The 27,707-nt window shown below is 50.9% G+C and overlaps 1 protein-coding gene across 1 annotated transcript; it reads right to left on the bottom strand.

The window, feature by feature from the left end:
• Phgdh (phosphoglycerate dehydrogenase) lies at positions 1–27,707 on the bottom strand. The gene is made up of 12 exons (XM_052179654.1): positions 27,437–27,707; positions 21,506–21,657; positions 20,024–20,089; positions 16,651–16,705; positions 16,451–16,549; positions 8,090–8,222; positions 7,514–7,662; positions 6,548–6,700; positions 2,931–3,063; positions 1,819–1,949; positions 1,005–1,239; positions 1–273 (listed from the first exon to the last, which is right to left on the bottom strand). Exons 1-12 carry the CDS (start codon positions 27,572–27,574, stop codon positions 119–121), a joined length of 1,599 nt encoding a protein of 532 aa, XP_052035614.1. The 5' UTR covers positions 27,575–27,707; the 3' UTR covers positions 1–118.

The raw sequence follows: 27,707 nt of genomic DNA, 5'->3' as shown, positions 1-27,707 counted from the left end.
TGAAGTTAGATTCTTTACTAGATATTAGTCCAGGCCGATGCATCCCCTCTCCCTACAGGTCACAGCGAGCAGGTTTCTTCAGAAGAGCCTGAGGCACTGGGACCACGGAGCCCCAGGGTCAGAAGCAGAACTGGAAAGCCTCAGATACATGCTGCTTCCATGTTTCCAGGCTGGGCAGCAGGGAGGAGAGGCCCATGACGTGCCAGGTCTCTCCATCAGATACCTTGGAGGTTTGGTAGGACAGCAGCTGCACACCTGCCTCTGCCAGGAGGCCTGGGAGGAAAGGAAAGCCCTGGTTAGCATGGCGCTTGAGCCAAGGGGTGAGAGGGCAGGCTCCGGAGCATGGAGAAGTCAGGCTTCACAGCTGCATGGGGGAGGGAGGGGGAAAGGGGGGGTGGTGGAGCTTCAATGGCAGGACACGTGACTTTCCTCTGCTACAGACTCTTCTCAGCACCGCCTGAGCATCAGGTGAGGTGGAGGGAGGAAAGAAAAACAGAGAACCTCCCTCTGGGCAGCTGACAAAGATGGCGAGATAAGACGACTCCCCCCAACCTCCCAAAGTCTGGGGACACACCCTCTGCCAAGACCCAGAACCCTCAGCAGCTCAGGTCCCAGGGAGACAGGGGTCACACCACAGAAGAGGTGCTCTGACACACTTTGCTGTGTGGCTAAGCAGCCCACTAAGACCTACAGAAAGACAGCCCGTGAAGGAAGCTGCCAGGATACAAACTGAGAGGGGAACACGGCAAACTTGTGCCATAGGATAACAGGCACTCTGCCCACACTGCTGTGATGTCAGATAAGCCACACCCCCTCAGCCCCTCCCCCTGCCTCAGCCATTTCTTCCTAATGTAGAAACAATTCAGAAACCCTCTGTGAGAGACAGACAGACATGCCTGAGGCAGAAAGAGGCTCAAAGGAAGGACCTCTCCAGGGCCCAATTCCCCCCCCCCCCATCTCTACTTCAGAAGCCTGGCCAGCCTCCCCCACCAAAGCCTCCTCACCGATCATGGTGGGCAGCGTCACAGGGTTGGAGGGCGGAGCCCGGAACATGAGCAGGGGCTGGCCCCTGCGCAGTGGCACCTCTGGCATAAAGACAGCTCCGTTGAGCATCTGCAGCATTGGCGTGGTGCCCTGGACCAAGCCCACAGCTTGGTAGGGAGCACCAGCCAGGGCCACAGTCAGGAGGCATTCACTGCCCTGCTCCCCTGGGCCCCCAGGGCTGTGGGAGGTGGTGACCTGCAGAGAGAAGACAGAGACACAGTTGGCCTCTTCCCCCGCCCCCACCCACCCAATAACGTGTGTGTGTGTGTGTGTGTGTGTGTGTGTGTGTGTGTGTGTATGTAAGATCTAGCCTGGCCCACCAGTCCAGTGATTTGGGGCTAGGGACAAGTGTCATGAGCCTTACGCCCTGGGACATTAGCTTCTTGGGACAGTCAATATGCCCCACAAAGGGAGGACCCCCTCATTCAGAGCATTTTTGCACTATACAGACAATATTTTTGTGAGTATGAGCTCACTCCGAAATGCTCAGACATATGCTCTTTCCCTTTGCAGATGAAGGAATTAAGGCTAGCTCTAGTCAGCAGGCAGGGTGGATGGCAAGAAGCAAACCTGAGTGAGTGAAACTGTGAAGAGGCTTCTAAGATATGGGGTGGAGTGAGGCTCGGGGGCACATGCTTATAATCCTGGCATTGGGGGGCAGGTAGCAGGAGATTGGGAGTTCAGGGACAACCTGGGTTTTGTGAGAATGTCTCAGAAAAACAAATTAAAAGAAGGGGGTGGCAGAGCAGTGCTCAGAGCACAGAGGGGGCGCACATTGAGGCCAGCATCTTTCACCAGCAGCTTAGCGTTCACAAGGTTCACGTCTGCCTGCTTGGATGCTTCTCTCAGAAGGCCGACGATGACGGCGGGGCTCAGGCAGGTCCCAGCATTCTTCAGAGATGTCCCTGGGGACACAGAGAGCTGCCCTGAGGATCACTGTTCACTAGGGACCACAGGAGGTCCAGGGAGTCACAGGCACTTAACTCCCAGCTACAAGGCCTTTGCTGCCCTGGGAGCCCCAACTGCACGCTGCACTGGGCACTGTGGCTGCTTCCAAGTGCTGAAAGCCAGCTGGGACCTATCTGGGTCCAAGCCCAGAGACCTAGGAAGCTTTAACCAATGGGAGCAACTCCCCTCTAAAACGCAGACCAACTCCACTAGCCACCATGGCCTGCCTTGTCCTCCCAGGAGATACTTGGAAAACTGGGTGATGGCATGAGAGGCCGGAACTTAAGACCCTTGCACACACTCAGATAGGTGCGACTCAAGTAACTACAGCCCCCTGGCATGCTTCCTCGGGGCCTGGGTACTCAGGCCAGTGGGCATGGCACCTCCTGGCTCTGTGTGTTTCTGGTAATACTAGTGTTTAGGGTTTACCTGTCCTGCCCCACTACACATTTTCTCTCCATGTGGGAGGTGCCAAACAGGCAATGAGGGAAGATAGCCCTGTGTATGAAGGGACCACCCGACCCCATCTGCGGAAAGGTGGACCCGATACCAAGAAAGCAGAGTTGCATGTAACTACAGTCAGAATCAGACCCAAACCATTTTGCTGGCAAGTTTAGATTCTTTCTATAGATTCCAATGTCTTTAACATGAAACCTTCTGGTCTCTCTTGCATGGGAACATGTGTATCCTAAAAACATTGCATAAGCTATCAGTGACAATGAGATGTTTTCCCAGGGAACTTGTATCCACTTACACACTTCCTTTGTCCACCTCCATAGTGAGTTACACCCGGAGCAGGACCCGAGTCTCCTGAATCTGCTACTAGATCTGCAATGAGCACTGGACACACCCAGCAGAGGTAGGTCCACATCACAACTTCCCTGTTTCTAAGCAGTACCCCTAGCTCATGCTGTGGATCTAACCAGACGTAGGCTCACCTTGTGTAACCACCTGGATAGTCCCTTTAGGAGAGCCAGCCCAGGCGTGCATCAGTGTGCCCAGTGCTTCCGCCAGACCAATCCAAGGCTTGGTGTGTGGAGAGAAGGCACTGGTAAGGGCCTGGGCATTTACCTGCAGAAAGATGAGAAGGAGGAGATCAGGGCACATCTGCTGGAATGAATAGCTGAAATCAACGTGTGGCCATGGAGAGGCAACTAAGGTGCATGACAATGTCCACCAGCCACTGAGCAGGAGACAGGGACTTGTCCCTGTAGGTGGGAAGAACTGCCCAGCCCAAGGGGACACAGAAAGCTTCAACCACGCTGCATGGCCAGAACAGGGGTAAGAAGCCTGGCTTCCCTCACTGAGCAGCACTGGTCCTGGTCCCCCCTGTGGGTGGCTGGTTCTTATGGATGGAGGGCTCTGGACAGCACAGGAAAGCAGGGGAGGCACAGAGGGCCGGGAGGCAGAGTGGTGTTTCTCGGGGATGGTGATCTAATTTGCCTCTTTCTGTTTCTGTTTTGAGATAGGGTCTCACTCCGTAGTCTAGCCTCACGAAACTCCAACCTTCCCTGACTTCTGAACGCTAGCTAGGATTATAAGAGTGAGCTACCACATCTGGCTCATTTTATTTTCTATTTTGATTATTTTAAATGACTGTTCACATTCACCACTGAACACTATGCTCAGTTACCATGACTTATCCTGGCAGGTCTGATTATATTATATTATGCCTCAAACAGCCACCAATGCCAAGAAGCTGAGGCATGCTGGGAAACTGAGCATCCAGAACGGCCCCGGACATCCCAAGTATAGAGTCTCAAGGCACTCTCCCCCTCCCACCCCAGGGACCTCTAAAAACAGAGCTTCCTTATTCTGGGGTAAAATTCCTACTCCTTTTTGTGGTTGCAGATACTGTAGCTCCCAGTCAGGTGTTAACAATTTCTTTGAGGCTACTTAGAAAGAATCCATCCAAGAAGGATTTAATTAGAAAGCTGGGTTTTAAATCTGGGTACGGAGGCTCCTGCATGTGACCTCTAGCAATAAGGAGGCCAAGGTAGGCGGTTCTCTCTGTGTCCCAGGCCAGTTGTAGATTCAGAGTAAAACCCTGTCTCTACACACAAGCCAAATCCCTGCCCTACTGGCAAACAAACAAGAACTCGGGTTTGATGAAGAAAATCAAATAAGTGGCTATAAGAAAAAAGCCCCAGCGCTTCTATTCTTGCTTTCAGCTATCACCAGACGAGCCTCTAGTGCTACTTTCAAGCTGCAGAAAATGAAGGAGGGAAGAGCAGAGGACTAGGAGGCGGGCCTGACAGAGCCGATGTGCTTAGCTGAGAAACCGTGCGCGGGGCCCACAGTGCCCAACCTGGGGATGTGCTCGCTGACCGAGGTCTGTGAAATAAAAGGATGTCAGTGGTCAGTCTCAAAAATAAACAGGAAGATGCTGTGGCAGAGTCACGTGCCTCTGGAAACCAGCCTGGTCCTAGTGCTCTCTGTGCTATGGTCAGAGAGCTGGGAAAGATACAGGAATGGCCAGGGAGAGATGTCCTCTTGGAACAAAAACTTCTCTTTCCAAAGGCTACCAGTAGCTCGGGGTGGTTCGTTCCGATTTGCTAATGTTTATTGTGACTAAGAGATTCCATATTTTATATAGGATGGTAGCACTCTGTCTTTGTATTCCTATGGAGTTTGCATGAATAAGTTCCTGTCAGAAAGTCATGAGATCTCACCACCACCTCAGGGCAGGTGGCTAACTCGAAGGGCTCCCAGGGAGGGTGGGTGCAGAAGCCTGCCTTTGAAAAGGCCGAGAAGGTCAAGCTCTATCACGGTGCCCAAAATGGGGGACATTCATTAGCAGGGCATCAGCTGAGGCTGTTTCACTTAGACTTCCATTCTCTGACTGGACAACTGTGCCAGGAGCCCAATCAAGGTCACCTGCTCAAAACCTCACTGGGAGGACAGATGAACAGGAAAATGTGCTCTGGTCTCATGGAGCCAACACAGTGTGCAAAGGAGAGAGAGGACAGACAGGTCAATGCCATACAGTCACCACAGGCTCTGCAGGCTCTCATACCACAAGTGGCCCTCGAAGAGGCCCCTAATCTCCACAGACCAAATGGCATCCTGACTGTTTCGAGACAGAGAACTGAGATGTCTAAATGGAGGAAGGAGGGCTAAGTGACCAGGGAGTGTTTCCAGGCTGAGCCAGCTAGGAAGGCCATGGGGCCTCACATACCCAGTTGGATCCACTGATTTTTGCAACGTATTAAGCACTTGCTTGGTGCTCATTCACATAGGCTGAGAAGAAACTTAAAGACAGCCTTTCCGTCTTCAGCAGAACTTGGAATTCTGCTTTAACAAGACAATACCATTATACTGTATAAGCTGTGGACAGTGGGTGTGACACACCTTTAATCCCAGCACCCAGGAGGTAGAGGGATCTGGGTCTGAGGCCAGGGCTACATAGTGACACCCTGCCTCCAAAAACCCCAAACCAAACCAAAATCAATCAACCAACAAACAACACAATCATGGGTAGCAAAAAACTGAGGCAGAGCTGCAAAGGTTCAGCAAATGTTGAAGGAGGTAGCCAGTCCCTAGGAAGGACTGGGGCAGAATGTGGGGGGCGTCTGGGATTCCCCAGACTAGGCAAGGGGCAACTAACAGGGAAGGTTCACAGAGAAATCGGGGTGAGTTCTGACTGAGGACATGATGCAAAAAATGCCTAGTGCACACCCACCTCCCCCATCTCACATGTGTGCGTGCACTCACACACACACACACATCACACATACCACACACACTACACACACATGCCCTCCCCTATCTCACACACACATACTCACCCCCATCACACACACACACACACACACACACACACATCTCCCCCATCTCTCTCATACACACACACACACACACTCATGCCTCACCTTCCCATATCTCACACACACTCACCCCTCCCTCATCTCTCTCTCTCACACATACACACACACCACACATACCACACACACACCCCTCCCCCCCATCTCACACACACATACTCACCCCCATCACACACATACATCTCCATCTCTCTCTCATACATACACACACACACACACTCATACCTCACCTCCCCATATCTCACACACACACTCACACCTCCCCCATCTCTCTCTCTCTCTCTCTCTCTCCCTCCCTCACACCTCCCCCATCACTCTCTCTCACACACACACACACACTCTCCCTCCCTCACACCTCCCCCATCACACACACACACACACACACACACACACACAGCCTTGCTCCATCACCCTAGCAACACTTCCCCATTCCCAAGGCATGTGGACAACAAAGGAGCCTTTTTTCTGGGGCTGAGCCTGGGAAGGGTCACAATCAATCTCTGCAGCAAGGCTACAATATAACAGCTCAGAACCAGACTCCCAGCTCCCTCCAAGGTCTTAGCTAGCAAGATCACAGAACTGCTCCAGCCAGTCCATCTATCTAAGTGCCGACACAAGTCCAGGTTCCATCTCTTCAGTTCCCAGGGCTGAGCCTGCCCGCCCCTAGCTGCTTTGTCTGTCTTTTCTCTCTTCCCAGACTCCAGGCCCCAATCTCATGCTGAGATACTTACGACTCCCGTTAGAGATTTCCCCTTCACCATGTCCACAAACTGGACTGCGATTTCCTCCCCACAGCGGCTCTGGGCCTCCTTGGTGCTGGCGCCCAGGTGGGGACAGCTGATGACATTCTCGTGGTCCACTAAGGCCCGGTCCCGTGGTGGCTCCTGCCCAGAGAGATATCTCTAAGTTGGTTATGAACTGGCTATGCACCCTCTGCTGTTGATCCCACTGAGCTTTGAGAATTGCAATCATGGGGATCCCAGCAGACAATGCAAAGATACTCATGGCAGAAGATGCTACTGCATTATTAGGAAGGCGGCCCTACACAGTAGAGCTTGTGACAGAGTTGAGAACCAGAAACACAAACCAAAACACTGTGCACACTTGGCTGGGAATATCCCAGGGCTGTGGGGCTTCAGAGGGGGCCCCATAGCTAGAACTCTAATTTAAGGTCCAGCTCTTTCCCCTGGGGCCACACCAAGGAACCCGGAAGCCAAGATGACATCTCTGAGGACTGCTGGAAGTGCATACTCAGCACTCTATGCTGAGGCTGAACCCTTGAACGTGCTGGGAGAAGAGAACACTCTGGGGACTTTGGGAGAATACTGTCATCACTACTCAGCTTCTGATCCTCCCTGGGAAGGGAAGAGGCAAAGGGGAAAGCTAATGGGTACCAGGCGGGCCATCTCCTTAGTCATATGGCTGACTTAAGTATCAGGAGTGACACACTAACTCCATCTGTCTTCCCTAAGTCATCAATATGGAGATGCCCTGACCAAGAACAGGTACTATTTAACACCCTAGTTTTGCATAAGACAGCACAGTGGAAAGGCCTCTTCAAAACCACAGGTGTGATCTTGCCATGCTAGAGACAGTGAGTGGGCTCCTGTCCTTCAAGATGGCGCACTGTCTTACCCAAGGCCTCTCTGCTCCTCACCTTTCCCCTCTGACCCAACATAGAGGCTGCAAGCACTTACTTCCGTAAACACATCCAGTGCAGCCCCAGCACACTGACCAGACTGCAGGGCCCGGAGCAGGGCACCTTCATCCACAATGCCTCCTCGAGCACAGTTCACCACTCGCACACCTTTCTTGCACTGGGCAAAGGTGCTGTCATTCAGCAAGCCTGGAACAAAGAGGAGATGCTGACTGCTATGACGGCTCCTGACCCTTCCACTCAGCACAGGCCCCGTAAGTCACGTCTCCCCAGGGGCCTCTTTCTGCTGGAAAGCTACCTTGTTCTCACTGCTGTCTTCCTAGATGCTCTGGGATAACAGACCTTGTACTAGATGTGGGTTAGATTCAAGAAGTTTAGGAGATGATGGTGCTTTGTGTGGGTCCAAGAAGCAAATGTCCTGCAGGGTCCCATGAAGTACTATGCCAGTTGTACTATGTCAGTCGATTTGACACCTGGGCGTTTCCAGCGAGCTCACCCCTCCTCCATCTGAGGCAAGGGCTTGTGACAAAGTGTCATTGTGCTCAGCAGGCCCCAGGCAGCCCCCTCTCTACACTTGCCTGATGGTGTCTGCAGAAAACCCACACTGAGAGCCTACCTGTGGTGGAGGGCAGGAGCGGGGTATGGACAGTTATGAAATCACACAGAGGCCAGATCTCCTCCAGCGGCAGCTGCTGAACACCAAAGGAGGCCGCGACTTCAGGAGAAATGATGGGATCATAGCCTACAGTCTGGTCAGAAGTGAGAGAAGGGAGAAGCGCCTCAATACCAATACCGCCATCGTCGTCATCGTTATCATCAGTAACTGCACCATTAGTGACTGGCACCACACTAAGCCTAACACAATCCCCTAGTGTACTTCTCATGACTGTACGGTATGCTTGGAGCTGCTCTCCTGACAGCTGTAGGCCCGTGGAAGGAGGCTTGCAGAACCAGGAGGGAGCACAGCCAGAGCAAAGGGGAGGCTGTCTGTCACCAACCTCCAAACCCCTAAGCAAATATAGGAGCCCTCAGGTGTGGCTGGACCAAGTGGATCTTGGAAGCCCCGAGAGACAGGAGCGCTGGTAAGGGAGGGCGCTCCTGTGGGGAACATGATGCCTCAGGAAACAAGATAGGCTGATAGATGCAGCCACAAGGCCTAGGATAGACTCCAGAGAAGACAGCATTGACGGGATCGGAAGGGAAACTAAGAGGTGCCATTAGAAGGAAGGGTGAGAGCCAGGCAGTGGTGGCGCACGCCTTTAATCCCAGCACTCTGGGAGGCAGAGGCAGGTGGATTTCTGAGTTCGAGGCCAACCTGATCTACAGAGTAAGTTCCAGGATAGCCAGGGCTACATAATGAAACCCAGTCTCGAAAAACAAAACAAAACAAGAAAGAGAGGGAGGGAGGGAGAAAGAAAGAAGGGTGAGATACTAGGTAGGGCTGACTTTATCAGGGGGAGGAGCTCTCTCTCTCTTAATTTGGTTTACTGAGACTTAAAATGCCCCTGGTTTTGAAATAACCTAGATTACACAATATGCAGAGCTTAAAGTCTCAATTCAAACCGAAGTTCCAGTGACCAACGGCAATTTTTTTTTGTAAAGATTTATTCATTTACTTCATGTATGTGAGTATACTGTAGCTGTCCTCAGACACACCAGAAGAGGGCATTTGATCCTGTTACAGATGGTTGTGAGCCACCATGTGGTTGCTGGGGATCAAACTCAGGACCTCTGGAAGAGCAAGCAGTCAGTGCTCTTAACCACTGACTGACTGAGCCGTCTCTCCAGCCCCAGTGGGCATGTCAGCCTCATGAAACTGGTTCAGTGTCATCACCTGTCAGAGATGAGAAATGGGAAGTGGGCGGGGCAAAGTTCAGATGCTCACAGCTAACTAAGGCTAGCTGATAGCAGCAAGATTGTGTAATGTTTACTGTGTTTGGTGCTTTGTTGTTGTTTTTTTTAAAAGCCTAGGTTTGCCTTACAGTTGAAATCCTCCTGCCTCAGCCTTTGAAGTGCTAGGCTTACAGACCTGGGCGACCAGGCCTGGCCGTGAGGCTTTCATCTACCTGATGATTAAGTATTATTATTTCCCTGTGTTAGTGGGAGAAACTAAGTCACTCATTGGCATCATACTCGGGTCTCGGGCCTGCTCTTCTAGTACCTACATTCTTCCCAAGAAGGCAGAAAGGTGGGTAAGAGCAGGGAGCAGGTCAGCACTGGGGCAGTCGTGGGAGAGGGCAGCACAGTTCAACAGAGACAATTGGCTCCTCCTGACACACAAACACACAAACACACACGCGCGCACGCGCGCACACACACACTCCCACAACCCCTACACATAAACACCCCCACACCCCTACACACACACACACACCACACACAACCTCATGAGAGAATGGGAGTTGAATGCGATGAAACCCAGCATTGGAGACAATCTCAAGGAAGAATCACTCAAGTCTCAAGGAAGGGCCAGGACCTCAGTTTCATTATTCCCCATGAGCAGCCAGGCAGATTCAGAAAGCAGGCGTGCGGGGTTTACAATAACAAAGACTTAAGTACAGCAGGGCGGTGGTGTCCCACGCCTTTAATCCCCGCACTTGGGAGGCAGAGGCAGGCAGATTTCTGAGTTCGAGGCCAGCCTGGTCTACAGAGTGAGTTCCAGGACAGCCAGGGCTACACAGAGAAACCCTGTCTCGAAAAACAAAGCAAAACAAAACAAAAAGACCTAAGTACCCTTGCCTAAGCTACCCAGCTCAGCTTTTGTCTGAGATTCTGACGTGGAGAAAGGAGCACCGAGCCATAAGTCACAAAGGCCCGATGTCCTTATATAAAGGAAGGGTATGGTCAGGCCCTTGGGGCAGGTGTGCCTGGAACTTGGGACCGGCTGGAGCCAGGAGTCCTTCCTCAGCTGCTGACAGTGTCTGTCGGGCTCCTCTAGATGCCTGAGGACACTAACACCAAGAGCTGTGGGAGAGCTGACCTCGGCCACCCACTGCTCTAGCATTCACTCGTGTGAATATATTCTGAGAGAAAAGAAACTCCCCTTAACCCTTTAAGGGTGCTCACAGTGGACTTGGGTGTAAGAACAGGGAGGGAATGAGGCCTCTTCCTTGAGCAGCTGCTACCTCTGCAGAGGGGAGTGGTACCCACGCCCTTCCTGCGCTTCTATGTAGAGAGATCGTTTTGTATATAGTATGGATGTCTCGCCTGCCAATTAAAAAGCCTATGGTCTATGACTTAGGCAAGAACTAGAGGTAGGACATAGGGAGGAAGAATAATTCTGGGAGAGGAGGTGGTGGCAAGGGGAGTTGGGGGCTAAAATAGTCCACCGTACACATGGACAATGGTACCCGAGCACAGGTGACCAGACATATGGCAAAACGTAGGTTAAAATCAATGGGTTATCTTTAGTTATGATCTAGTCAGAGTAGAGTCTAGCTATACGGCCAAGGTATTTGTAAATATAATTTCAAATTTAATTTGTAAATATAAGTAAGAGTCTGAGTCTTGTTTCTGGGTGCCTGGGGCTGGGAGGCAGAAAGGGGACTTCAACACTTGTAGTCAGTCCTCTACAACATCACTTAAATCACTTAAAATTAGGGACTATAAACCTTTTTACACATAGAGCTTCTGGGAAAGAAAACAAAAACGCTAATGGTTATGAGTAAGTAAATACTTTGGGGCCACATTTTTGAATCATTAGCCTTGTTCACAAGTCAAGGAGCTCCCTTCCCCCATCCCAGCCACCAGCGAAGGCTAAAGAAAAAGACACTGTCCCTTGTGGCCCTGTAAGGGCCACAGCGCAGAGCATGAAGGGCTTGTGGGTTTGGAGGGCCCTAGTCAGACATTATTACCATCCTCTGATGGAGATTGCTCACTTCTGAACGGAGAAGGAAACGCTCAGGGGGAGAGATAGACTCAGGGGCCTCATCCTCACAATCCATCTTTGTCTGTGGGTGCCAACCCTGACCAGAACAATGGCCCCGTTCATGTCTAATCCAGATGTGTTGTCTTCTCAGATGCAGCGAGGAATGGAAAAGAACACCAGAGATCACACAGCCACGTGTGACTGAGGAGCTCCCAGTGGTCTGTGCCACTCTCGGGGACCAAGGCAGAGCTCCTGGCTGATGGCCAGGTCACTGTCCCTGCTGTGTCGGCAGGCACCTGGGGTGGGGGAGGGAAGGAGGCTGGAAAAGGAGAGGACAGAGAGCTCGGGCTCAGCTCCTTCCTCACAGAGAGATAAGAGCTTCTTCCTCACCTTCCTGCGGGCAACTGCCAGCAAAGAGTCTAGCTGGGAGAAGCCTGGCTCCTGCTTTTCGCTAGTGATAACTGGGGCATAAAGGAGATGAACTAGGCCGGAGTTCTCACAGACCAGTGACTGTGCTGGCAAAGTCAGACTGAATAACACCAGGCCAATATGCCTGGCTGGCTCCTACATGTCCAGGAAGGGCTCAGATGTCCTAGTGTACAGCAGCTGGGGAGTATGACGATTGGTTTGTGTGTTTGTTTTGTCAACTTGATACAAACCTAGAGACATCTGGAAAGAGGGGATCTTAACTGAGAAAAATCCCTCCATAAGATTAGTCTTAGGCAAGACTATGGGAAAGGGCAGTTGGCTGTGGGTGTGCCACCTCCTGGGTGGTGTAAGTAACAGCTTGAGCCAGCTAGTAAGCTGCACTCCTGGGTTGCTGCCATGTCAGTTCCTGCCTTGGGATCCTGCTTCCAGGTTCTTGTCCTGGCTTCCCTGTTAAATGCCCACCCCATTAAGTTGCTTCTGGCCAAGGTGTTTTATCAGAGCAGTAGAAAGGTAACACTTTCCTTTAGGGTCCCAGGGCCACCTTGCTGGATTACAAAAGGCAGAGCTGGGAGGCTCCTCTTCTAGCTCCAGGGTTCGAGATGAGGCCTTGAAGTTTAAGGGGCTCCAAGGCAGAGCTGGTCAGAACATGTCTTGCCCCTTTCCTCATAGTTGTGTTTTGAGCACTGGAATACCTTCTGCCAACCTCCATGGATTTTACACACAAACCTCACAAAATGTCATCTCACAGCTGCTTAGGTGAAGGTCTAAAGTCCACTCCCAGCTCTTCCCGACCCCATCTCCTCACTCCTGCCTGTGTCTATCCCATTGCACCTTTCCTGAACCTGGGGCTGGGTATGAAGGTCACTGTTCCAGGGCGGTTGAGAATTCTAGGTGTCAGGGGCAGTGTGGTGGCGAAGGCTACACACGGCCAAGGCAGACCACCAGAGTTTGGTCCCCAGCACCCACATGGAGAGATAGAACCAACACCTTCAGGCTGTCCTCTAACTTGTACACACACCATGACACACACACACTCATATACACACACAATTTTTAAAAAATGTGAAATATTTGAAATCAAATGGCAGTATTTTTTCCTGGGGTAAGAGCTGCCTCAGCTAGAGGGTGTCTGTCATTTGCACAGCTGAGCAGTGGCCACCTAGGGATTTAATGTGGGTCATGTGTGGAAAGAGCGTGACCCCAGAAGCCAGGATACCCCAAGTGAAGTAAGAACTATTAATTCTGGTCTTATTGTCTTAAGCTTGTACATGACCTTGCTGAGTCTCAGTTTCCCACAACTGTGACAACTGACACAGCAGACCTTAGGAAACAGGTTGGCCAGGAAAGACCAGTGACAGCCGGGACCTCAGGTGCTGAGGTCAAGATTCATCACAGCACTGGCCACAAAGACATAACTAAGAGCTGCTGATGGGCTCCCGTGGGGTCACTGGTCAGGAAGCACAGGGCTCAGTTCCAAGCTGGCTTGGACCTGGTCACATATCCTAAGGGACATGCCAGCATGAACAAGTTGTGCCAGTAACAATGGTCTGTTATTTAGCCACACAGTGAGGAAAAGTTCCAGGTAACAGCAGAGTGGAATCCATTCCTCTTTAACGCTGCTAAAGTCAGACACAACACTATTAGCCATGATTCATTGGTTCTGCAAAGATTCTTCCCTCTTCCCCCAGTGTTTCCAAAGTCCAACCCTGTCTAGTTGCCTTTTAGAGTCCCACCCCCACCCCCATACAGACAGAAGGATATATTCTAACTAAACTTCCTGTCAGGATGCCCATTCTATGCCTTCTAGGACTTAATTCTTTATACTTGAGTCAGGATCTCAGTGTGCAGCCTAGGTTAACCTTGAATTCTTGACCCTCCCTCAGTTTCCTGAGTGACAGAAATGATCCACCTGGCCTAATTTTAACTCCCTCCCTTGCTTTCTGGCATCCACTAATAAGGTATGGGACAGGCTGTTAGATGGTGGGCAGGGCAGAGCTCTGAACCATCATGAACCAATTTCCTCCAGCCTGAAAGGGCCCCACCTGGACCTTAATCCCTCTAACAGTGCTGGCAAGCCAAGGGGATGAGTTTTATCCCTGTGGGAATTATGAAAGGGCCTTTGCTGAAACCTCAATGTCTATCACTGGTGGAATGGCCAATAAAAAAACAAAACAAAACAAAACAAAACAAAACAAAAAAAACCAGTAATCCACACTACAGCACTCCACACACACGTTTAAAAACATAGGTCCAATTATTCTTCTACCTTAACACCATATGCAGCACTGTGTCCTACAGGGGCCTGCAACCTTCTCTGGGCATAGTGCACATTCTAGCCACATGCAGAGAATGCAGTGGGGGTGGGAGCGGGGGATATGTATGCCAGAGCAGTGCTACTAAGAGGAGGCTCATGCAGGGAGGCTGATCCAGGGGACACAATCATTTATTACATAGTTAAAACATTACTGTAAGTGGGGCATTCTGGATCATGTCTGTAATCTCAGCACTTAGAAGCCAAGAAAAAAGGGTCATAAACTCAAGGCTATTCTGCATATTTCTGCCAGACCCTGTCTCAAGACAAAATACTGAGAGGGACTGATGATGTAGTTCAGTGGTCTAGTAACTGGGCTTGTGTGAAGCTTTGGGTTTAGGACCCAGCACCCCAAAACAAACCAAACTCCCACATTTAAAAAGTCTAAAGGTAAAGAGACGTTTATAAATCTCCATGCTCTACCAGATTAATTATTATTTTTAAAGGGAACAAGACTAGTTTGAAAATGAGCTTAATAAGAGTTAATCACAGGGCTAGGGAGAGGGCTCAGCAGGCACAGGTGCTTCTCACTACCAAGGTGGATGACCTGAGTTGGATCCCCGGGACCCACACAGTGGAAGGAGAGAACCAAGTCTTACTATCTTTCTGACCTCCATAAAGTGCATTCTTGTGCACACGTGTGCGTACACACACAAAAATGTAATATAGTTTCTTACTGTGACCATTGTTTCCTGATCTAAATGCTCAGAACTATGTTATCTTGTTGTCCGTGGCTTCAGGGACACAGGCAGAGGCTTGGATGGTAGAGAATCTCTGTATCCCGAGATGACATTGACTAAAACCCAAGAACACTGCAGTGGAGTCAGCTGAGCGGGAGATCCCTAAAGACACTTGGCAGGGGAGGGCATTACAAGCCACGTTTTAGGAGTTCACAAAGAATGTTTCAAAACCAAGGCAGGTAGGAGTGACCAAAGCAGCCCCAAGTAAAGCTAACAGTATCCCCCAAACCCCAGGAGAAGTTAAACATGGCTACATTTGCTGTGCATTGCCAGCATAGCAGGACTCAGGAGGTCGAGGCATGGCGATTATAAGTTTGAGGCTAACCCAAACTACATTGTTAAATTTTATCCTATACACATTCAAGCATGTTGCATATGACACACTCAAAGCTACAGACCAACACTGAGATAAGCAGGCTCTAGACATCTGACACAAATGCAAGTCTGAGAAGTATCTATCACTTCTTCACACTGATGTTCAAGACCACGCACCTAGGTATGGGAGCAGCTGGGCAGCACCAGGTGGCTGGGCAGGCCTCCCTCTCACCACCATTACTCTGGAAACAAAACTGGGCTCTTTGGCTGCATTCAGTAACTGCCAAGGTCTCCCAGTGTTGGTGTTCAAAAGCTAGAAGAATCTAGGTATTGACGCCACAAGGACAACGGGAACCACGGGGAGACTGAGAGCCTCACTGTGTGCCCCAAGGCACTGCACACCAATGAAATGCTCAGCTAAATTGATTCCACATACTTAGGATTGCTTGGACCTTAGCTTAGGATAAGCATGGACCTTAGCTTTTAGATCAGAATTCATCATGGGATGATGATCTGATTATTGTCAAAACAATTTGCTTAGTATGTTTAACTAAAGCCTTCTGGCTGTTGTGTGACCACAATCCCTGTAATTCCCTCAGCAATCACATTAAATATGGAGTGTCCACTGGCATCCATTCAGCTGCCTTCAGCTCCCATGGCAGACAAGCACTGGTCACATTCGCCCAGCATCCAGCCAGGAGCTTCCTGGATCCCAGAGTTGGAAAAAGAGAAGGTTGAAGTTACTTCTGAGACAGACAGGAAGCTGTCTAGAAATTTCTTATATCATGGCATGCAAACAAGCATGTACTTTAAAGAAAGGGTCTTGTTATGTACCCCAGGCTGGGTTTGAACTCATGAATCACCTGCCAAAGTCTCCCAATTATTGAGATTATGCCCATCTATCAACACCTTTAAACTCTGCTGGGTAGTGAGGGAAATATGAAAGACAGAAAGCATTTCTTTGCTGTAAATCTGTTTGCTTTTAAATGATCAGAGGAGACACAGAATAACTAAGAGGTCCTTATAACACCACAAGAAAGGATGTGTGTCATAGAAGAACATTTGCTGGCCCACTGAGACCCACGGCTATTGATACCCAGGAGCTGAGGGACCTGCATCAAGTATTCTCAGCCTTTGAGTTCAAATGTCCCAATGGAGTGATCCAAGTTCCTTTTCTCTCTGACTTTACTGCCTATAAAATAAGAGGCTCTAGAGAGCCACACACAACAAAACCTTCAGCTTCGTCCATACCTAGCCATCTCTCCCAATACTGCTTCAGAGAGAACATGCCACAAGAGTCCTGAAACCTCTCACCTTCATTCCAAAGGACTGCATTCGGGTGGCCACCTCTCTTCCGATTCTGCCTAGGCCAAGAATTCCCAGGGTTTTCCCATTCAGTTCTGTCCCCATGAACTGCAACCAGAAAGGCAAAAAGGCAAAGATGACCAAGTCAGGACCAAGAGTGGAGGTTGGGTGTTGAGCCCCACGTGGTCGAGGCAAGGCAGCAGCTTTACCTTCTTCCGGTCCCACTTGCCGTCTTTCATTGAAGCTGTCGCCTGAGGAATCTGCCTGCAAGAACACGGCAGGTTCAGTGGCTTGCCCTACAGCCCAGGAAGAAGGTACAAGGGTAGCTCAGCACAGCCACCATCTATCCCTGTCATTTTCCTGGGAACCACACTCAGTGTGGGCGTGGGGGCTCAGCGCAGGGCCACTGTGTGTAAGGGAAGGCTGGGACAGCGAGAGCATGGGTAGGACATGACGTGGGAACCATAAGACATCTGTCTCTAGCCAGGCAGCTGGGGGAAGCATCTGATGTGCTCCACCACCAAGGTACCAAGAAGAGTGAGTGGGTTTGGCACGTTTGCTCCTGCAAGCAGTGGCTAGCCTTCCAAAGCTTACAGGGACAGATGCTCCAAAGACTCCTGTTTGGTTCCTCTTCTGGACCACTCTTGATGACTTCTCTAGTTAGCAAGGGGCAGGTGCTTAACCTTCTTCTTAAACCCCAAGAGAGCTAATCTGCGGCAGGTGGGTACCATACCAACACAGCCCAGACCATCCTACTCAGCCCTCAATGGTCTTAGTACTTCCGACACGTCCACCACCTGTCCTACCTGTTTCTGACCACACTCGCCCACACACCCCAGACCGTCTCTTTCTATCAACACCTGTGCAAGTCTGAGTTGCCATGTTGTTTTCTGGATCAAATAGAGAGGCAGTTAGGGCAAAGTCAGGACTTAAGGGTAAGACACGGCCGGCCCTAAGACCCCCTCTGGGAACAATGAAGAGCTGGGGAACCGTTTCCTGCTGGACACCTTCTCTGTGCTGGACTCTGAGAAGTGCTCAGGCCCACACCACCCATCTCCTGAAGGAAGGAGCCCACTGGTACTTGCTGTAGGCACACAGGCTAAACGACTCACCCAGACCCTGGGAGCTGTCTGGGTAGTAGAACACCCAGTAGTGTTCTGAGTCAGCTACTTCCTTCCTAATAGCTACACGCATCGAGGTTTACACCCATCTTGGATGAGGGGTATCAGCAAGGGATTCTGGGAGAGGGGGACCGTCTTCAAATTACAGTTCTCTGCCTGCTCATTTGGATAAGTTGACGCTGACACTGGAGGGAAACTTCCTCATTCTCAAACCTTTTCTTCACCCTCAGGGGTGGGGGAATCAGAAAACTGTGTTGAGGGAGACTCCGTTTACTCTGACAGGCAAATGTATCACCGAATTTAACAGCACAAACTAAACTATGGCCCGGGGCTTGTATAGTCCTCTTGGGAGAGGCACATCCCAGACATCCTGGGAGACCTCTGGGAAGCTTCTGAGGCCCTTCTGGTGCACGTGAGTGCTTTCTCCTCACCTTCCCTTCCCTAACCAGTGCAATGTTTGCACTGCTAGGCAGGAATCCGGAGAAGGTAGGGCAAAGGTCAACTCCCCCAGCAGGAGGGAGAAGATAGAAAAGAGATAACCTTTAAGGCTCCAGGCAAGAGTGCTAGGCTGTCTGGGTCTTCAAAAGGGATTCGGAACAGCTTCAGCCCCCTTTTACTAGAAAGCCCCTCTCTCTCTCTCTCTCTCTCTCTCTCTCTCTCTCTCTCTCTCTCTCACACACACACACACACACACCTAATAAGTGTGTCATATCTGGCAAACAAACTGTCTAGCTTGTTAGGATGCATTCCTTTTTTTTTTTCTTACTTTTTTTTTTCTTATTTTCTATAGTCTTTGTTTACATTCCAAATGATTTCCCCTTTCCCAGTTCCGCCCTCCCCATATGTCCCAAAAGCCTTCTTCTCTCCACCCATTCTCCAATCACCGCCCTCCTTTTTCTCTGTCCTGGTACTCCCCTACAATGCTAGATCAAGCCTTTCCAGGATCAGGACCCTCTCCTTACTTCTTCATGGGAGTCATTTGTTATGCTAATTGTGCCTTGGGTATTCAGAGCTTTTGGGCTAATTAATATCCACTTATCAGAGATTGCATTCCATGTGTATTCTTTTGTGATTGGGTTATCTCACTTAGGATATTTTCCAGTTCCAACCATTTACCTAAAAATTTCATGAATTCATTGTTTTTAATTGCTGAGTAGTATTCCATTGTGTAAGTATACCACATTTTCTGTATCTGTTCCTCCACTGAGGGACATCTGGGTTCTTTCCAGCTTCTGGCTATTATAAATAAGGCTGCTATGAACATAATAGAGCATGTGTCCTTATTGCATGCTGGGGAATCCTTTGGGTATATGCCCAGGAGAGGGGTAGCAGGGTCCTCCGGAAGTGTCATGTCCAGTTTTTAGGATGCATTCCTATTATGTATTATGCGCTCCATCCACTGGGTCATTAGACTGTCCCCAAGGAGGCTCACACATCCCAGAACCCTGCCTGAGAGCTCCCTTAGATAGGAATCCACAGGCAGGCACATGGACGATAAGGGTGTTTATTCCATGCATTACAATACAGGCCTAGAGAGCGGTTCTCAACCTTCCTAAGGCTGCGACCCTTTAGTTCCTTACATTGTGGTGACCTCTTACCATAAAATTTTTGTTGCTACTACATAACTGTAATTGTGTTACTGTTATGAATTGTACTGCAAATATTTTTTGGAGCTAGAGATTTGTCAAAGGGGTCACCACCCACAGGTTGAGAACCACTGGCCTAGAAGGGCAGCCATCAGGTAGACACTGGGGACTGTGGCCCCAACCAGTGTCAAGGCTTAAAACGGAAAATCTCAATGTTTAACAAGTTAGCAGAGATACCTGGATACACATGGTGCTTGAGGTTGCAGGGTTCAGAGAGCATCCTCAAAGGTTTGGGGGCTAGAGAAGGCACAGCACCCATGGGTGTGAGGATAGATAGTGTGTAGGAGGAGGGTGTGTACATTCTCTGTGAGTTTGCTGTTGGTTCATATATGCTTGGTCCAGGGAGTGGCACTATTAGGTGTGGTCTTCTTGGAGTAGGTGTGTCACTGTGGGTGTGGGGTTAAGACCCTCATCCTAGCTACCTGGAAGTCAGTATTCTGCTAGCAGCCTTCAGATGAAGATGTAGAACTCTCAGCTCTGCCTGCACCATACCTGCCTGGATGCTGCTATGCTCCCACTTTGATAATAGACTGAATCTCTGAACCTGTAAACCAGCCCCTATTACATGCTATCCTTTATAAGACTTGCCTTGGTCATGGTGTCTGTTCACAGCAGTCAAACCCTAAGACAACATCCATCCTCCCATGCAAACTTTCAAGCCACCAGGGAAACTACATTGTGTCTGTGCGCTCAGCACCCTGCAGAACCCCAGACTGAGACACCTGCACCTCGTTTCTAGGTCTGTTTGAGCACCAAGTGGTAATCATTGACCTTGCCAGAATGCAGCTGGGTCTTCTGAAAAGACAGGGACTTACCTGGCCAGGCACATGATCATGCCGCAGGTGAGTTCCGCTGCACTGAGGCTGTTTCCGTTGGGGGTGCTAAAGACCAAAAAGAAGAGATATCAGTAGGCCAGGCAGACCCAGTACTCTACACTTCCAGCCCCAAGCTCCCATTCTGGCTTCTCTGACGCTCTGCTGCCCTAAGAACCAGGTTACCTTGGCCTCCTGTTCCAAGGCAGAGGCCCTCCCTCAGGCAAACACAAGTCAGGGAAGTACCTGATGCAAGATGGAAGGGTGGATTGGCCCAGTTCTCTTTCATTGCAGGGACACTCCATCTACACTTTCCTCTGGCCCTTCCTCGCCTGAGTCTCTGAGCAAATCTACAACACTCTGGTGAGCCTGCTACCGGGTAACCTTCCTGGTGTCCCGTCACCTAGCTCGAATTAGGAATGAAGCTCCTGTTTTTATCTCTACCTGTTTGGTTTCTTCTTTTTCACTCAACAAATTTCAAACTGAGAAAAAGCCCAACTCCTCAAAACATAACAACAAACAAGCAGACCAGGAGATTTCTGGCCTGGCTCATCTGATGGAACGGAGAATAATGTTGACAATTTCACACATTTATTTAACCCTTCTGCTTCCTCTACAGGGTATGCTCATTTGTAGAAATGAAGGTTCCAAAGAGTTATGAGACTCTCTGAAAAACAAAAGGACTGTAAGAGTTCGTCTCCGTGCAAGATAAGAGAACTTCCAGCTCTTTCCTCAGCAAGCAGCTAGGGTGTAGGCAGAAGTGGGGCTGGCGGCCCCTGTGTCAGGACCACGGAGGTCGTAGGATGGGTTAGCCTTTAACCTTTCCACCATCACCTACTGACCTCTGTTAACCATTCTGTCAATTAACCCCTACCCTCCTGGGGGGAGGGGAGGCAGGCAGGACTGGAGTCAGCAAAGTGGACTGGGACCGACTAAACCACCAGGTTCCTAACTCAGGGCAGGGCAGCAGTAGCCTGCTGGCCATGACCTTTGCCCCTGGGCTTCTATAAACACAGTGCTGACAGGGACCCCTCCTCTCTGGGGCCTAGAGTGCTAGAAGAGAAACTGGGATCTTTGCTTCAGAATGGCACAGGGAAATGAAGGAAGAGACAAGACGGGAGGTCACTCCACCAAGAAAGCTCGTGCATCTGTTCAGGGTGCAAGACCACTGAGCTAGTAAAAAAAACCGCAAGAGCCAGGCTGGAGCAGGAAACAAGGGAAACCTCACCTACACTCTTCCGGTTCCTACACTAGGCCGCAGAAGTGCAAGCACCACAGGAGGGTGAGCTCCGCACCCTGAGATTGCCGACACCCTCGGCTTCACCTTCACAGCCTTGGACAGCCACACTGAAGTCGTCACCATCACAGGCGCCCTGTGTCTAGCTCAGACAGCCCTCTGACGGGACATCTACCCGGCTCCCATTTGAGCTCCTCTTCCCCTCTTTGTATTGGTCTCCACACCCACCCTCAGCTTCCACAACTTACTTCATGACTAGGATGCCCTTCCTCGTGGCAGCCTCCAGATCCACATTGTCCACACCTGTACCAGCCCTGCCCACCACCTGGAGCTTCTCCGCTGCGTTGATGACATCAGCAGTGACCTTAGTAGCTGACCGGACGATGAGGCCTTCACAGTCCTGGGCAGAGGAAGACAATACCAGGGTTTATATAGTTGTTCTGTAATCTACCTGAGGCCTCTGGCGCATTCCTGGTGGGCACGAATGCCCTCTCACAAGCAGGTCTGGCTTCTTTGCACACTGTAGGGTAATGTAGACATTTGAGGGCAGTTGTGAGACATAAGTACCTAGTGTACTCTAGTTATAGCATCAGCTTGCTGGGTCTAGGCATCTGACGAATCTTTCCATAGATGGTGCTCCAGTAAGGACCTAGAGCCAGAGGATAACCCATCCTGACAGTACCTCAGTGCGACCAGACATGGGCCCTAGTCAACTCTGACACACTAACATTCCCTGCCTTGGGGGGAAATTCCAAAGAAAGAACAGCAGCTCCTGCATACTCATCGTCAGTCTGGCCTGCATCCTCCTCACTGCATCCCTTATCACTGAGAAGGAAACAGGATAGGCAGGTCTGCCCTGGGCCCTGTTCCACATCACATCCTCCATCGGACACCGAGCCGCTAAAGAACAGAGGCGAGATCCAATTTCCCGCCGAGAACCCCTCAGCCAGGCACACTGAAGGAAGACAGCTGTGAATGCTAGCTGGCTGAATAAATAAGCAAATGGAAGGCAATGCCTGCTGAAAGGAAAATGGTTCTTGAGCCCCCACAGGAAGGGAGAGGGAAGAGGTGTGAGCCCGAGTCTGGGTGAGGCCCATGCTGCCTTCACTGGGCTCGAGCCGGGGATGGAGGAACGAGTGTGGGGTAGTTACACGCGGAGAGGACAGAGCTATTTTATTTCTGCTGGGAAAAGTGATGTGAAGGAAGTTGGGGCTGCTCAAAGGGCACTGAGGCTGGGGGAGGGGTGGCTTAAATACTGAGTGGGCTGACGTGATCAAGGGCAGGTGTAGACGCTGCAGCAATGATAGGATTCAAGGCCAGGCCACAAGAGACCTTGCCTTAAAAAAAAAAAAAAAGGAAGAAAGGAAAGAGAAAAACCAACACGAATGGTTCTAGAATCAGTTCTCTGGAGCTGTTCAGGCTTGAGGCATCCTCTCTGGGTGGGGCTGTGCCTGGGGGGTGCTCCAAGCAGGCCCCAGAAGGTGGCTGTTGTACATAGAACAGAGTAGAAAACTCCAAAAAAAGGTTCATGGGTGTCTCAGGCCTGCAAATGAGAATCACATGCCCAGTCATGCTTGTGCCACCCCACCCCACCCCCACCCCCCACGAGTCAGCTCTGTCAATCTTCACCGCCCACCCCAGGTCCCAGTTACTCTCTTCCTTCTGGCTAGGTCACTGGCAGGTTCAAGGACCAAGAAACCATCCAGATCTTAAAGTTCAGTGACAGATATACCAACATCTGCCAACACTTTCCATAGTGGGACAGCGAGTACCAGCTTGGACCAAGAGGTGAACTAAAGAAATTTAAAGCACCCAAGGAAAAAAAATGTATATTGGGTTTTCTTAAGATCTTAGAATGACCAAGGCTTTTATAAGAAAGACACAATCCCCCAAAACCCTAAGAAAATGGCTATATTTAAAATTTAAACCTCTATATAGAAAAAGGTCTTGTAAAAGGAATTAAAGGCAGATGGTCTTGATCTGGGGAGAAAATCCCATGCTGAGCACTTGTTTCCAAAATCCTTTAAAGAAAAATAAGTCAATAAAGCACGCATGAGCATTATCGGCAGCAATGCACAGACCTGTGCCAAGACCTGGAACATGAGGACCACCACAAATCTGAGTGGGTGAGAGGGCTCAGCTGGAAACAAAACCAAACCAAAAACAACAACAAAAATGCTTGTTGCACAATCCTGAGATCTTGCACCCAGGAGGAAAGAAAAACTGACATCTGAAGGTTGTTTTGTGCCCTGCCTCCTCTCCCCTGCACCCCTAATCTCTCACACACAGGGAGATAGGGAGAGGGGACCCATTTCTCTCTTCTCCGGTCCTATGCCCAGGTCCTGCTCTGTTCCAGGTAACTATTGCTCTGTGGGATTCCCCACAGGAAACAGCAGCTGCAGAGGATGCCAGGCCTTCAACTGCCTGCCTCTCTGAGAGCCCCTCAGCACAACCAGAACAACAGTGCTGTTTTTCTCCCTGGCTGAGTCTGCTTTGTGGGGCCCTCGCCCTGGAACGATACTTTCCACCTCCCAGCCCTAGCCAGCTCTTGCCGCTGATGAACTTTTAGCGTCTGCAGTAAGACCAGAGCAGACATGCTTTCAAAGCTGGTATGTCCTAAGGGCCCAGGACTACATTAGAGCCAACAGCGGTCAGCGTTTGCTGGCTGCCAAGGCCTCTTACCACAACATCAACTATATGCCATTTCCTCAGCTTATTCACTACAAACTTACTGAGGCCACCAGCCACCCCACCCCGTGCTGAGCCCTCAGGCCCCTGCACTCCTAAACACCATTTGTCCCTTCCCTAGGACCATAGCTCATCCTTCAAAGACTCCTCCAGGGTGCTCCTCCCCTGTTCTACTTACACAAACCACTGAACAACCCAAATGCTCACACCTAACAAAACTCCTAGTGTAGTGCTGGGATTAGGATGCTCTCTGTCACTCATGATGCATACCTGTAATCCCAGGACTCTATCCCTGGGCTCCAACACTGGAAAGAGGCAGAATTACATTCAAGGCTTTCAAAATCAAATCCCCACCCCCACCCCGGCGCCTGCTCTTCCTCCTCTCCTGCTCACCAAGTAGGAATGCAAGCGCCTTGATACAAGCCCTAGAACCTCACCAGGAGCACACACTCTCCACATTTGCCTACAGACCTGTTGCTATTCCCACCCCTGGGCTTCCGAGCTGGGAACCAGCAGGCCACTGACCTGCTTGATTTATGGCTGTTCCAGAAAACCTGTGCTAACTCAGTAGAAACCTATCCCCACTCTTGTTCAAGTTCACACATGCTTCCTCTCCTAGGAGGATGGCCTTGGCCTTGTAGGTAATTCTATTATTGCTAACACTTAGTGCACAGGGCACGTTGGGGAAGCTCTCCTAGTGAATCCTCTGTTGTAGGGAATGTGGGTATGTCCTGGCTGGCTGGGGACTCACAGAGATCTGTCTGCCTGCCTCTGCCTTCTGGGCTGGGATTAAAGGCACGAGGCAACACCCTCTGCCTGCCTGGCTCCCTCTCCCTCTTTCTTTGGTTTTTTCGAAATGATCTTGCAATGTGGCAATCCTGATGTTCCAGCTTCCCAGGCAGGAGGATTGCACGGGCATGCTTTGTCACATTCAGAGCACGCTGTGTTTCTCTGAAATCTCAACAACAGCATTTACAAAGGATCCAGCTGTATGCATGGGCATACACATTCACACACACACACACACACACACACACACACACACACACACACACGCACAGACCTTGTCTCAAATAATAACAGTTATGATAAAAGAAAAGGAAGCCCTCTGACTTGCTCTAATTTGCATCTTTGTACTCATACACTCACACTTTCGAGTGCCCTCATACCCACTCCAACCCCCACCCCCACTCCAACCCCACCCCCACTCCAACCCCCACCTCACTCCAACCCCCACCCCCACTCCAACCCCACCCCCACTCCAACGCAGGGAACTGAAACCGCACACATGCAATAAGACTCTACCAATATTATTGTGTCTCTGTTTTCCATAACAGCGGTCATGACTCTCAGTGTCCCAGTGTGCTGTGACTTGATGACTGGCAGTCCACCACTAGGGGAGAGAGTGACATCTCCTTGGGCTTAGGACCAACAGCCTGCCCAGAACAAGAAGCAGCAGAGGCCAGTGTGAGCAGGGGGCGGGGGGTGGTGTTGCTTCTTACTGCAAAGATTAAAATGGGGCCTGGCAGGAGACACTCTGCCAGACTACTCTCAGGAGAGAAAATGAGGAGGGAGGTGGAAATGTGAGTCCTACTACAGGTTACCCAATTAGTTAATTGGCATTCTGGACTGGGTATTTTGCCAAGGCACACTGAAGGCGGAGAGCTTCCCAAGGGGTCAGCCAGCCAAGTCAGCAGCACCCTCTTCTTTCCTGCCAAGTGTCTCCTCTGCTCGAGAGCACCCTGCATTGCTAGCACTGGACTCCCATCCGGACCCTTCAGGCGCGGCCTGCTCCTCACCCTCCTCACACCCCCTATTCCCTCCCCTTTCTTGGACATAACATTTCTCACTGCCCCTAGAAAGCAGCAAAGCCTGCTGCAGCCACTGCTGGACTGAAAGCCACCCTCCAGCCTTCCTGCTCGGCCCACTGCTTAGATTTTAGAACCAAGGTCACAGTTACAGGCCGTGAGAAGGACGCCGTGAGTCACGGCCTGAGCCACCCACCCATAAAGACCAAGACAACAATCCCTTCTCTGGACTTTCCATTCCCACAGGCCCCACTGTTTGTTGCCTCAGAACTGTCACCTGACTAGCTGTCTCAGTGTGCCCCGTTCCCCAAGAAACCCACAACCTTGCCCCTTTTCTTTTTCTTGTCGTAGGAAATAGGGTCTCATTCTGCTCCTCAGGCTGTCCTCGAACTCACAGAGCTGCTTCTGACTCAGCCTTCTTAGTGCTAGGCACGAGCCAGCAAGCTCTTTTTCACTTTTTCTTTTCGTAGTCCTGGCTGTCCTTGAACTCATGGAGATCCACCTGCCTCTGCCTCCTGAGTGCTGGAATTAACTGCATATGCCATTTCCACCTAGCTCTTGCAAACTTCTTAAAGACCGGGACTAGAAAAAGTCTGAGAATAAGGGCTGCTGGGCACATGGATATCAGAGGATATCAACTCTGAAGAGGAAAGGGACTGGGGGCGGGGCGGGGTCTTGGGAGAAATAGACAAGCGAGCTCAGAGTGTTTCCAGGGCGGCCGGAGCAACCCTGCTTGGTCTCTGCGGTTTGAGGCCTCAGCCTGAGCAGGAGGACTTGCACGTTCCTCCTGGCTGCAGGCCCGAAACCGAGCACGTGGAACTTTGGGGGTGGGGCAGGACAGCTGGGAAGGAGACAGCATACCTGGTTGGATTAGATCTGCAGGAAGGGCAGGAAGGAACTGAAGTGCTCACAAGGCTGAAACCCCTTACGTCTAAATAAAGTCACCCGTTTACAAAAACTTTTCAAATAAGTGAAAGACTTTTAAGTTTTATAACGATTAGAGGTTTGCTCCGAAGACCTGTGCCTATTGCGCTTGGGACAGGATTCTGATGCAGTGAAGACGGGCCTGATCGAAGGTGAAGCCAATGGTTGGAGGTTGACTCCAGGCGGCGGCCGCATAGGCGGCGCGGGTCTCCAGCTGCACCCCGGCCGGCCGGCCCCGAATCCCGCGAGCGCTCCCCGGAGGCTCACGGCCGGAGAAAGAGCGCCTAGGTCTTGCATCAGACAAAAGGCGGTGCGAGTCCGCTGCCACAAATGCCACGGGACCAGCAGGGACAGAGCCAGGGCCCCCTGCCCCCACCCTAGGAGTCCGCACTAGGCAGGGATGGGTTCCCGGTGCACACGTCTCTGCGTGTAGCTCCCGGAGCCAGGAGCTCGCAGCCTGGGTCGCTAGGCGAGAAAGCTCCGGAGAGGTTCTGGCATCCCGAAGTACCAGATGGAGCAGCTGCACTTTGCAGCGCCGGCAAGAAACGCGCGGTTGCAAACAGCACAAAAAGTTTGCATTCTGCAGCTCCAGGCCATTCGTTCCTCTCCGCTTTTCTTCCCTCCCACTGCTGGTCCCCAATCTCGGGAGGCCCCGGCACCAACTGATAAGATAGGGGAGGGCAGTCCTGGCACCGCTGGGGTCAGCCGGTTTGGCCCTAAAGATGCCGGGTGATTTCGCTTGTGTCCGGCTCGCCTTACCTGGAGTTCAGCTATCAGCTCCTCCTTGCTCAGGTTCTGCTTCTCCACCACCTGCAGCCCTCCATCTTGCAGGATCTTCCGGCAGCAGGGGTCCAGGCTGTCACTGATGAGTACTTTGCGCAGATTTGCGAAGGCCATTGCTACTGCCAGGCCTTAGAATCAGTTGCTCTGGGTGAGCAGAAGCACTTAGTTCAGGAAAATGCAAGCAGGGCTGGCTCGGGTGACTGGGCAGGGTTCTCGATCTCCCGCTCCCCCTTTATCCTCCCCCTCC

This window comes from Apodemus sylvaticus, chromosome 4 (assembly GCF_947179515.1).
Source record: "Apodemus sylvaticus chromosome 4, mApoSyl1.1, whole genome shotgun sequence".
NCBI classification, from domain to species: domain Eukaryota; kingdom Metazoa; phylum Chordata; class Mammalia; order Rodentia; family Muridae; genus Apodemus; species Apodemus sylvaticus.
The sequence above is the reverse complement of the archived record's forward strand: the minus strand, read 5'-3'. Positions and strand labels throughout refer to the sequence as shown.

What these genes read in the sequence shown, in the direction of transcription:
- Phgdh (XM_052179654.1), bottom strand. Translation starts at nt 27,574, where the DNA reads ATGGCCTTCGCAAATCTGCGCAAAGTACTCATCAGTGACAGCCTGGAC. An exon ending in TGCAGTCCTTTGGAATGAAG is followed by an intron (nt 8,223 to 16,450) that starts GTGAGAGGTTTC and finishes ACTTCTGACCAG; the next exon opens with ACTGTAGGCTATGATCCCAT. An exon ending in GCTCCTGCCCTCCACCACAG is followed by an intron (nt 7,663 to 8,089) that starts GTAGGCTCTCAG and finishes TCTTTGTTCCAG; the next exon opens with GCTTGCTGAATGACAGCACC.